The sequence below is a fragment of the Schistocerca americana genome, chromosome 2 (assembly GCF_021461395.2).
Source record: "Schistocerca americana isolate TAMUIC-IGC-003095 chromosome 2, iqSchAmer2.1, whole genome shotgun sequence".
Classification (NCBI taxonomy): Eukaryota; Metazoa; Arthropoda; class Insecta; order Orthoptera; family Acrididae; genus Schistocerca; species Schistocerca americana.
The window spans coordinates 590213211-590226512 of NC_060120.1; the positions used below are offsets into that span (position 1 = coordinate 590213211).

Consider the following 13302-nt stretch of genomic DNA (forward strand, 5'->3'; position numbering starts at 1 on the left):
GAATAGGATTCATCATAAATATCAAAGACGTAAAAACGACAGTGAACCAACGTGAACAACAACAGTTCAGGTATACATGTGGATGTCACAAGCAGAAGACGAAGGGGGGTACCGAACAGGTATTTCCGTATGTAAAAAGAGATGATAATCTTATCATTATCGGGGCTTGGAATGCGGTTGCAGGGGAAGGAGTAGAAGAAAGATTTCGGGGATAATGTGGGCTTGGTAATGGAAACGAGAGAGGGGAAACACTAATTCGGTTCTGCAGTAAATTTCAGCAGGTAACAGTGAATCCCCCGTTCAAAACTCACAAGAGATGGAGGTAAATTTGGAAAAGGCCTGGAGGGACTGGGAGATTCCAGCCGGATTACATCAAGGTCAGACAGAGATTCCGAAATCAGTCATTGGATTGTAAGGCGTACGCAGGAGTGTATATAGACCACGATCACAATTTAGTAAAAAACATAAATGAATGTTAAAAGAATTGTTCGGAAGACTCGTATGCAACGAAATGGGATACTGAAGCAATGAGGAATGATGGGATGTGTTTGAAGTTCACTGCGGCTGTAGATACTTCCATAACGGACACCACAGTGGACAGTTCTGTTCAACAGGAGTAGGCATCTCTAAAAGGGAAGTAGGTACAAGGAAGGTAACTCCGAAGAAACCTTGGCTAACAGAATATATAATTCAATTGATCGACGAATAGACAAAGTACAAAAGCTTTCAGATATATTCACGAATACAGAAATACACTCCTGGAAATGGAAAAAAAACACATTGACACCGGTGTGTCAGACCCACCATACTTGCTCCGGACACTGCGAGAGGGCTGTACAAGCAATGATCACACGCACGGCACAGCGGACACACCAGGAACCGCGGTGTTGGGCGTCGAATGGCGCTAGCTGCGCAGCATTTGTGCACCGCCGCCGTCAGTGTCAGCCAGTTTGCCGTGGCATACGGAGCTCCATCGCAGTCTTTAACACTGGTAGCATGCCGCGACAGCGTGGAAGTGAACCGTATGTGCAGTTGACGGACTTTGAGCGAGGGCGTATAGTGGGCATGCGGGAGGCCAGGTGGACGTACCGCCGAATTGCTCAACACGTGGGGCGTGAGGTCTCCACAGTACATCGATGTTGTCGCCAGTGGTCGGCGGAAGATGCACGTGCCCGTCGACCTGGGACCGGACCGCAGCGACGCACGGATGCACGCCAAGACCGTAGGATCCTACGCAGTGCCGTAGGGGACCGCACCGCCACTTCCCAGCAAATTGGGGACACTGTTGCTCCTGGGGTATCGGCGAGGACCATTCGCAACCGTCTCCATGAAGCTGGGCTACGGTCCCGCACACCGTTAGGCCGTCTTCCGCTCACGCCCCAACATCGTGCAGCCCGCCTCCAGTGGTGTCGCGACAGGCGTGAATGGAGGGACGAATGGAGACGTGTCGTCTTCAGCGATGAGAGTCGCTTCTGCCTTGGTGCCAATAATGGTCGTATGCGTGTTTGGCGCCGTGCAGGTGAGAGCCACAATCAGGACTGCATACGACCGAGGCACACAGGGCCAACACCCGGCATCATGGTGTGGGGAGCGATCTCCTACACTGGCCGTACACCACTGGTGATCGTCGAGGGGACACTGAATAGTGCACGGTACATCCAAACCGTCATCGAACCCATCGTTCTACCATTCCTAGACCGGCAAGGGAACTTGCTGTTCCAACAGGACAATGCACGTCCGCATGTATCCCGTGCCACCCAACGTGCTCTAGAAGGTGTAAGTCAACTACCCTGGCCAGCAAGATCTCCGGATCTGTCCCCCATTGAGCATGTTTGGGACTGGATGAAGCGTCGTCTCACGCGGTCTGCACGCCCAGCACGAACGCTGGTCCAACTGAGGCGCCAGGTGGAAATGGCATGGCAAGCCGTTCCACAGGACTACATCCAGCATCTCTACGATCGTCTCCATGGGAGAATAGCAGCCTGCATTGCTGCGAAAGGTGGATATACACTGTACTAGTGCCGACATTGTGCATGCTCTGTTGCCTGTGTCTATGTGCCTGTGGTTCTGTCAGTGTGATCATGTGATGTATCTGACCCCAGGAATGTGTCAATAAAGTTTCCCCTTCCTGGGACAATAAATTCACGGTGTTCTTATTTCAATTTCCAGGAGTGTATAAGTCACTTAGGAATGAAATAAATAGGAAGAGCAGAGAAGATGGAGCGAAATGGCGGAAGTAAAAATGGAAGAAATCGAAAAAGAAATGATCGTCGGAAGCACTTTTTGAGCATATAGAAAAGTTAAAACAACCTTCGGTGAAATTGAAAGCTAGGACAGTAACGTTAAGAGTGCCATGGGAATTGCACTGTTAAACGCAGAAGAGTGTACGGATAGGCGGAAAGGGTACGCTGAAGGCCTCTGTGAAGGGGACGAATTGTCTGCTTCTGATAGAAGAAGAAATTTTAGTCGATATGAAAGAGGTAGGGGATCCAACATTAGAGGCAGAATTAAAAGAGCTTTCCAAGACCTGCGATCAAATAAGGCGGAAGAAATCGATAACACTCCTCCGGAATAACTAAAACCGTTGAAGGAAGTGGCATTCAGGTTGATGTGTACAATCTGCGCCTGGACACACATAGCAAGGGCAAAAAGGTGCGGAAACTATCGCATACTCAGCTTAACGACTCATGCATCCCAGTTGCTGACAAGTATAATATACATAAGAACGGAAAAGATAATTGAAGATCTATTAGCTGACAATCAATTTGGGTTTCGGAAAGGTAGGAACTCCTGTGGGGCCGTTCTGACGTTACTGTTGATAAGGGAAGCAAGAGTTAAGAAAAATCAAGACACCTTCTCAGGATTCGTCGACCTGGAAAAAGCATTCGACACTGTAAAGTAGTACAATATGATCGAAATTTTGAGAAGGAATAAGCTGTAGGGAATGATGGGTAATATACAATATTTAGAAGAACCAAGAGGGAAAACTAAGAACGGAAGACCAAGAAGAAAATACTTGGATTGAAAAGGGTGTAAGACAGGGCTGTAGTCTTTCACTCCTACTGTTCAATCTATAAACTGAAGAAGCTCTGAAGGAAATAAAAAAAATTTCAAGGATATGACTGGAATTCAGTGTGAAAGGATACCAATAATAAGATTCGCTAATGACATTACTATCATCAGTGAAGAAGAAATACAGGAACTGTTGAATAAAATGAGCAGTATAATTAGTATAGAATATAGACTGAGAGTAAACAGCAGAAAGAGGAAAATAATGAAAAGCAGCATAAATGTAATTATCAATAATCGTCAAAATAGGGGTCCATGAATTTGACGAAATTAAGGAATTCTACTGCCTTGGAAGGAAAATAACGTATGATGAACGGAAGGAGGCAGTAAAAAGCAGACATTCAGAGGCAAAAGGGGCATTTGTGGCTGAAAGATGTCTACTAATATCAAACATCGGCCGTAATCTGAAGTAGAAATTTCCGAGAATATATGTCTGGAGCAACGTTTTGTATGGTAGTGAATTATGGACTGTGGTGAAACCGGAAAAGAAGAGCATCGAAGCGTCTGAGATGCTGAAAATTTGTTGGACAGAAAAATATTGAGGAATTTATCCTCAGAATCAGCGGACAGTAACATATGGAAAACACTGACAAGAAGAAGGGACTGGATGATAAGACGAGTGCGGAGACACCAAGGAAATAACTTCCATTGCACTAGTGGGAGTTGTGAAGCGTAAGAATTATGTGGAAGACAGAGATTGCGATACATCCAACAAACAATAGAGGTCATAAGGAGCCATTGCTGCTCTGAGGTGAAGTTCGCACGAGAGAGGAAGTCGTGGCAGGGCGCATCGAAACAGTTATTTGAATATTGACATCAAAAAAGAGAAAACAATAGGTAGTTACAATGCGACGTGAAAGTGCTCAAACGTAGCACCCCAACATTAAAGTTGACGAGCCGTTTGATAATATCATTCATAATTACTTTCACTACTCCCTCAATCATGTGCACTGTATATTGTTTTTCGGTATTCGACTATAGAATAATGTAACACAGCGTCAGAGAACGTACATATTTCTATGTTGTCAATAACTGACCGTGAAGTAACCCGTCACGTATCACCAGATGAGGCATACATTTTCTGTCTTTCAAAAATAATGCCTTATGAAATAAGGATAGGTTGTAAGTTATCTTTTCACTGTATTACACTGACTGATTTTTTCCATAATTTTTATCCAGATTTGGCTCCTTTTTTCCATTTTGCCTTTACTTATTTTTCTGCGCCTTCAGGTATTTTCGTCTAAATACGTTATTTTTGTATTTCAGTTTTCGTACGGAATTAAGTGATTTGTCTTTGTTTATTATTGTCGAAGAACGTAAGCCTCTCTTGCAAAATGTAAGTTGTCTTTCTCCACATCTGTGAGCATTTAAAGCCCCTAGCATGGTTACTTTACAAATACAAGTACAGACGCCCTAGATAAGTCCGACATTATTGTAGAGATGCACACCATTCTGTTCATATGATAAAGGCACATTTATGGTTCCATCAGGCAGGCACATTTGCATTACCTCGCTGATATAATAAAATTTACCTTTTCACCTGTTGTATATTCGTTTCAGATTATTAATCCCTTCCCGTAGATACTACGGAATATTTGCCTTCGTGATGTCATGTGCGCTACGACTACAGAAAACTTGTTAGGATGACTGGTTCAACGTGGCTGAGAAATCATAACAAACATAACAAACTGTACTGCGGAATGTAAGTCGGACACACATACATGCTTTCAGACTGCGCAAGCGACTCCTGTCAACCCACCTGAGCAGCGGCCGCCACGAGAAACAACGCCCACAGCGCCAGCTGCATCGTGACCACACTGCTGACCCTATTGACACAAACTACATTTATAGACAAGCATACGCCGACTAAGCTCCACAGTGCTCAACGTGACCTGCGCTTGCCTTCAGTGGTATCATGAATGATACAGAAGACGGATTACATATTTTCTATTCGGCGTAGAAACTAAGCAGGATTACCTTTTATCGGGAGAGCAACATTTCATTCTATCACGGTTATCTGTTAGGAAGATTATTTCCACAAATCTTTGAACTCTTTTTATCAGAAAGTTATGCCTTCGTAAGCATTGTCACTAACGTTTCGACAGCGAGTCCACAACAAAATATTCACAAACTTTCGAGTCTGACAAAGTTTTCTTTTGACCTCACTCTTAGAAAATGCAGCGCCTTAAAGAAAAACGTCTTGATACCGTATTCGTACTAACAGTCCCACGACAAGTCATTGACAATGTCAACTGACACTAGTTTCTGTTATGCTGTGTGGGGGAAAAGTTACAAGGTACGAAAACAAGAGAGGGTTTCAATCTCTACGAAAACCAAGTGGGAATATTAAAAATAAAAACCAATAAAATATACTTACATGTTTTTTGTTTTACCTTTGCTGTTTAATTTATGACGAAGTAGGTATCAAGCAAATCCTGAAATTCTTCCTACAGGGAGGAGATATAAATCATTTTTAAATAAAAATATGGAGTGGCTATTGCCCTTCGCCCCCTCCTCCTCTTCCCTGTTGCTTCCTCACTTTCCTCGTTCCGTTTTAAGAGCTGATTTGGGGTCCCTCTCCCCAGCGTTTCTGTACCACATTCCTTCTAACACAGCAAAACGTTCTCCTCACCACGGCTTTTTTCCTGTAAATTAATCCACTAAGGCGAAATGTTAAGCTTTCTACGAAGACCATCGTCACTGCTCTCCAATTTAAAAGAACAGTACTTTACATAAAGTTTTCGATATGAAATAATGTGAAGGTTATTTGCCTTCCATTATTTTAAGTAAAGGTATCGTTGTTCCGTGTACCGGCACTTTATAAACACACTCGACTTAAGATAGGCAATGTATCCCTGCACGCCTGCTCTCGTCCCGATGAGAAAAACAATGATAAAACAGTAAATAAACAAATACCGCATACAATAATTCCATTTCGGACTTTTGAGGCGATACGTTGCAAAATGGATGTTATTCCTCTTCTGTTATGTACGTCACCTTCACATATGATCTTTAGAAATGTCTATAAGACCTTCATTTTACTATCCATGCTTTAGCAGCTTCAAAATGAGCTGTTGAACATGACGTGTTGGCACAAACCCGGTGGTTATAATTCCTGATGCGGTACTTGATTAATATATATCTCGGCTCAATGTCATAGATTCTGAAGCAAGCTTTTCGAAATACCTAACCTTCCTGGTACCTTGGTTAACTTGAAGGGTTCTTGGTTCTCGACAATATCACTCAAGAAGAAAACGAAAGATAACTCACGCTCTCGAAGAGCGTGACCAGTTACAAGTATTTGACAAGCAGAGCGCTCTAGTGGCAATATCGAACAATCCTATGAGCTGTAGAGTCCAACTGACAACAGATGTCACGAAACACATGTAGTTAGACAGTGCTGTCTGTTCCTTAAAGGAATTGTTTGGAGCGGTAGTCTAACTTGTTTTTTCTGCTTCTCGCTGCTCAGTTATATAAGGAAGGTGTATTACGGAGTAGTTTCCTATTGCTTAACAGTATTGACTTCACTGTGATGAGAGCTTGGAACAGCTCAACTACACAATTTTTAGCATCGGAAGATTACTGTCCTTTACAAAGGTTTTAACAGTCATTTGACGGTAGAAATTTCCAGCTCGGTACATCCAATACTACCTGCAAACTCGACTCCAACAATCTGACTTCTTCCCCTGCAATCACAGATCCTAGTGTTCAACCGTGCATGCATCAACACATCGCACATTACATTCACACGCTGTCCTTATCCTCCCGCAGCGCAATTTTAACACACTCTTTAACACCCTAACAAGGAAACCGCCCTGACATCTGTTCCTTCTATTACCTACTTCTAATCGCGAGGAGTGGCAGCGTGGTTAGAGGCGCCATGTCACGGATTGCGCGGCCCCTCCCACCGGGCATTCGAGTCTCTGTGTAAGTCTAGGCACCGATGACCTCAGCAGTTTGGTCCCTTAGGAATTCACACACACCTGAACATTTTTTACCCACTTCTCTCTAACCCTTTCCGGTTTCAAGGGTCCCGTCCCTCCCCATCCCTCCCTTTTCTTTCCTTCTCTTGACCTTGGCCTGGCCCCCATCTTAGCTATTTACTTCCAGATCCCATGTTTTCCCTACCAACCATCCCCTAAATTATGTCTACCGCCACATCACAGCCCACCTGAACCCAGCAGCTCCATAAACACTGACCTCAACAAAGGACCAGTCCACCTTCTAACTACTCCTGCTAAATTCATGGGGTCACCATACAAAGCAATAGTGAAGGGTAATGAGCAGTGTTTGTTTTAACTTTCTCGCAACCCGTTGTTGAAATATCAGACAGCATTCTCCTATATGTTATTTTAAGTGTTATCAATGTCAAACGCCCTTTTATATATTTTAAATCATATGTATCCCAGCTATCTTGTCCACCCAAAATATCGCCGGAACAATAACAGCTATTGGAAAACGACTTTCACCGGTATCAATGTAGGGCTGGGGCCCACGAATGTACATATTTGGAAACATTCTAAAACGAAAGCATATGTGTTTTTTAACACAAACTTGTGTTTTTTTTAAATGGACCTCCTATATTTTTTCTTCAGCAATCCATAGCATGACAAAGCACATACACAATGGCGTTGATTGCATCGCAATTTTCCCATTACATCCCGAGATATTGAGACGCGAAGTTGACGCTTGAAACACTCGACATGCGCTGCTAACTCACGTCCTGAGGCTCAGGCGTGAACCCCATGCTGCCCGTAATCGCGATGTGATTGACATGCGTAATCATACCTCCATACTTATCAAGAGGTCCGAAACGAATAATACGGTCTTCTGTCATCAACTCTCATAAGCACATAATGGTTTCCCTCTTGCACGCTTTACGTATCTACGTACACAATATGAACCCGTACCGATCGGTGTACACCTGTCAAGTTGTCTTATTTATCCTGCACACCCAAAATAAGGTTTATCTAATGCGTTATATGACCCACTGTGCCTGTCGCGCAGGGCCTGGCTCTACCTAGTCAAGTGTCCAACGTAGTTCCCACTACTGCCACAGTTACCACTTCGCCTTGTTTATGATTTGCGACCCATGCAAACTCCTGTACTCCACCACCCTCCGAGCATCCCATTTGTTGTTGCTTTGGCGTGCAGTACATCGCTTGCCAGTGCAGTCGTGCATCAGAGTAATCTAGTGATGGCACGGAGGTAGTACACATTGTGAATAAACGTTGCGTTGTGGAACTTATACTGTACAGTATAATGTACACACATGAAAATATGGTACAAATGCTGCTGATCTATGGAGAATGTACGTTGACGGGAAATACGTTATGAGATTGCTTGTTTGTTGATAGTACTGTTAGCGAACATTATGGTTATTAAGCTAATATGTCTGTTTTCTACCCTACTCTACCTACCTGTACTGCACCCTGTTGTAGGTGGACGAAATGCTGTTCAGGCGGAACGACTGTACAGAAGACGATTCCCTGACAAGCCATCGCCTTCGCGCCGGATGTTTGGTCGCCTCACATCTCGTCTACGTGAAACGGGAAGCTTAAATCCAAGACCTCGACATCGTCCTAGAACACGCACAGATGAACGTGCTGAAGTTGCTGTGCTCGCTACCATAGCTGTGAATCCTCAAATCAGCACACGTCAAATTAAACGTGAAGTTGGTGTGTCGAAATCAAGTGCACAGCGTATTCTTAAACGTCTTAAATTTCATCCTTACCATGTTCATCTACATCAGGATCTTCATGGAAATGACTTCCGCAATAGGGTAACATTTCGTCGGTGGGCTCAGCAAAAACTTCTGACTAATTCAAATTTTTTTGCAGACGTTCTCTTTACCGACGAGGCATCACTCTCCAACAAAGGAATTGTCAATACGAGGAATATGCATTATTGGTCCGCAGACAATCCAAAATGGCTCCGTCAGGTAGAGCATCAACGTCCGTGGAAAGTTAATGTTTGGTGTGGGATTATTGGAGATACCATTATCGGATCTTTCTTTATAAATGGCATCCAGAATAGCAGACAATACTCCAGATTTATACGACACAATCTTCCTGTTCTCTTGGACACCGTACCTCTGAACCGGAGAATGGTCATGTGGTATCAGCATGACGGATGCCCTGCACATAACGCCTTACGAGCACGACGACTTCTGAACCGTAAGTTCTCTGGTAAGTGGATTGGACGAAGTGGCCCAGTTAGGTGGCCTGCCCGATCTCCGGACCTTACACCGCTGGATTATTTTCTTTGGGGTGCAGTGAAGGATGCTGTTTACCAACATGAACCAACAACACCAGAGGACATCAAGCAACGCATTATTGATGCTTGTACAGCCATCAAAGAGGAAACAGTAGCACGAAGTAGGGCATCCTTCATCCGCAGAGTGCCCCTATGTATGCAAGCCAATGGGCATCACTTTGAGCATGAGATGTGAACGCTATGTTTAGTATGTAGTGCTGGTATCACAGTGGAAGTTTCTACAAAGGGCCATTTTACCCAGTGATGTTAAGAAACATTTGTTTGCAACAATTTGTAATTTAACGCATTAGATAAACATAACATTGATAATTATGTGATAATAAAACTAATTGGTTAAACATCTTCTAAGTCCTACCTGAACTTCCCAAATCAAAACATTTAACTTTGTGACTAACGTTGCGGTACACAGATATGTTACAGAATCGCATCACCCCTAGCCTATGGGATAAATACCTGCTGGAATGTACGACGTTAATGCAGGATGGCAGCAGACCGTATTATTCGTTTCGGACCTCTTGATAAGTATGGAAGTGTGATTACGCATGACAATCACATCGCGATTACGGGCAGCATGGGGTTCACGCCTGAGCCTCAGGACGTGCGCTAGCAGGGCATGTCGGGTGTTTCAAGCGTCAACTACGCGTCTTAATATCTCGTGGTGTAATGGGAATATTGCGATGCAATCAACGCCATTGTGTATGTGCTTTGTCATGCTATGGAAATCTGACGAAAAAATATAGGAGGTTCATTTAAAAAAACATAAGTTTGTGTTAAAAACACATATGCTTTCGTTTTAGAATGTTTCCAAATATGTACATTCGTGGGTCCCAGCCCTACATTGATACCGGTGAAAGTCGTTTTCCAATAGCTGTTATTGTTCCAGAGATATTTTGGGTGGACAAGATAGCTGGAACATCATATATATATATATATATATATATATATATATATATATATATATATATATATTAAGTATTATCAATGTCAAACGCCCTTTTATATATTTTAAATAATTCATCGTTTTACAAATTTTATCCCGTCTTCGTATCTCTTAAGCTCGTCTGATTGAAAAGAGGAATACTGTTACTCTGAAAGCCAATGAGAACATGAAATAACAATAAAGAAAAATGGTTCAAGTTTCTAGCCACTCATCGAGCGTCTAGCCTGAATTAGGTCACTTCTCACATTCATATGAAGGTTCACCGTATGCCTCTCTTCAGTGGATTCTCCGCTTGAAGTCTGAGCTCGTCATTCTCTGCCATCACATTCCACCCCCACTTGCCCATTCTCACTCACTCAGTCAACCCAAATTCATTCTCATTATCTCTTCGTGTCTCTCTATCAGCGTCCCCTGTCTCACAGGCTCAGCCCCCTTCGTTCTGTCCTACTACTACTGTCTCCTCTCCTTTTCCTCTCTCTTACTGTTCTATCTCATTCATCCTTCCCACTGCTGCTGTCTCTTTTCACTGTCATTGTCTCCCTCTTCGTCATTGTCGTTGTCATACACTCTGCCTCTCACTGGCTCTGACCCACTTACATCTTTTCCGTCTCTTTATTCTTCTCCCTCTGGCACTGTCTCCTTCACTCTTTTCCTTGCACAATTCTGTCACTGTCAGCTATGTTCCAATGCCTCTGTGTCTCTCTCTCTCTCTAACACTATCGCTGTCTTCTTCGCTCTTTCTATATCACAGCAACTGCCTATTATCTCCCAGTATTTATTACTTTTCCGTCTATTTCACACTGCCATTGTCTCCTTCTCTCTCAGAATAAAAATACATGATTATTTTCACATGCCAAAATTTAAGGCAGAACAAGACATTCTTTTAAACAGGAACATTTTCGCCTTCTTTGTGCTACGATAGGAGCATTTTTTCGCTGGTTCTCTTCTTTTCCATGTAGCAGTCGGGTACGTCACTCGTATGAAAAGAACTTCGTGGGATAGTAAAATTTTAATAGTTTACTTATGTGAAATTGAAATATCGCAGAACTACTTTTGCACCCCAAACCGGATTTTACCTGCCCAAAATTTTGCTTACACTACAGTACTACAACATGGGGTTCGCAGAACGCTTATGATGATAATGAAGACGCTTTACAGCATAGTTTTCGTGCTACGTCACTTTGTGAAATAGGTTTTCGCCTCACGCTGTGATTTACTTACTTATTTTACGTGTACAGGTAGGTTTTTATCCCATGTATCTCAGAAACGATTAAGATATCCAAAAACTTTCAAGTTTTTTTTTTAACGGGAACTTGAGAACATATTTTAAATATTACACCCATCTGCTGTGCGTTAACCGTCTTGAAATCTGAGGTTGATATTGGTACCCAAAAATCATGATTTTGGGGTGTTTCTCGATAATGGACAGAGGTTTTGAAAAGAAAAAGATAGCACTTCTAGATAAACGCGTACAGAGTATATCGTTAAAATTTAATCTATTTTCTGCTGTTATTCATTATTAAAATTTCGTCTCATACTGGATTTTAGGTGCGTATTTTACACGCAGAAGTAGAGTAAATTTGAACCTCTGTACTTCGTAAATGAATAAAGATATCGCTAAAATTTTAAAGGTTATTCGAGACCTGAATCTTAGGAATGTATCGTAAGAATTCCGGTGATTTGCAATACATAGACGTCTTGGAATCCGCGGCTCGGTTTCGGTATGAAAAAATGGGTGAAAGTTTTCTAAGGAAGTACCCAGGAAGTAATAGTATTTCCGAGAAGCCCATTAAGGCCCACCGTACACCACATCAAATGCAAAAGGATCCAACCGATTTGATTCATTTCCATTTGTGTAACATTCATACTTTGACCCTGTACTAAATGATAGTGACACTAAGACGATCATTCGTTTATTTTTGTTTTAATTTTTTTTTTTTTTTCTTCAAATACATGATACAAAAAACCCACTACCTAATACATTATTGGGTCCTAATTTGTGCTTTTGACAATTATACTTATTGCAGGTGATCTAGTTCTAGAATGTTGTGTTGTTCCTGTTTCCACTATGGGCATTACTTACCGTGTTTTTGGAATACCAGGGCTTTACTTATCTACTACTTATTGCTAGTCTACTCTACCTGCAGCATTGCAGGTGTGCCAGCGTTTATAAACCTGCACTGTTGGCCGGCTGGCCCAGAATAGTGAATCGCTGCAGTACTATGCTTATGGAGTTATCCTGTCTTATCTTACGTCTAACCTAAAATTAATTCTACAGTCATATTAGGTGAGTGTCTGAATCGGTTAGAATGTGCACCCTCCTCCCCCCTAATCCTAGACGTGGCGGATCCCAGCTGTGAAGCGGCTGGGCAGGTCCACGCCTGGGCGTAACAGGATAGGTGTACGGAGTCTAAATCAGGTATGATCTATTAATGGTTGTTTCTTAGGAATTCTTTCATAACTTTTCTTGGTATTTCATTTGCAAGTTTATTCAAGATTTGGAAGTGGTCCTCTTGCCTGAGCAGGTGGTACGTGTCGTAAATGTGTAGCGGTTGTCTTAAATGTACCGCTACATCGTCGAACAGGTGGCACTCATACATCGCATGGTCCGGGGTGCCTGATGCGGCCCCACAGTCACAAGTTGTTGTAGTCCGCTTCCGAAACCGGCATAGGTATGCCGGGTATGGTCCATGTCCAGTAACGAAGTGCAGCAGTCCTCTTAATGGCTTAAACTAATGTAGCTGTAATCGCTCCATGATGTTGGGCAGCAATTCGTGTGTTCTACGACCCGTTTCGTCGTTGTCCCACTGTCCCTGCCATAGCTCCTCCCCCCTACGTGTAATTTCTGATTTATTCACCACGTGAATCCCCATTAATTCTATTATTTTGTCCCTCTTGTCCTTTCTTACCCAATACTACGCGGTCTGTTTCCTAATCTTTATATCAAGAGGACAAAGTCCCATCAATACTGATAATGCTCCCCCTGGGGCTGTCCCATATGCCCCTACAGAGCGCAG

At 42.9% G+C, this 13302-nt stretch overlaps 1 protein-coding gene across 1 annotated transcript in view; it reads right to left on the reverse strand.

Moving 5' to 3' along the window:
- LOC124594216 (collagenase-like) overlaps positions 1-4876 on the reverse strand; it is a 63383-nt gene extending 58507 nt beyond the window's left edge. Inside the window, exon 1 of the mRNA XM_047132575.1 lies at positions 4829-4876. Coding sequence (XP_046988531.1) covers positions 4829-4876 — 48 coding nt within the window. The remainder of the gene's footprint in view (positions 1-4828) is intronic.
- Between the last annotated feature and the right edge of the window lie 8426 nt (positions 4877-13302).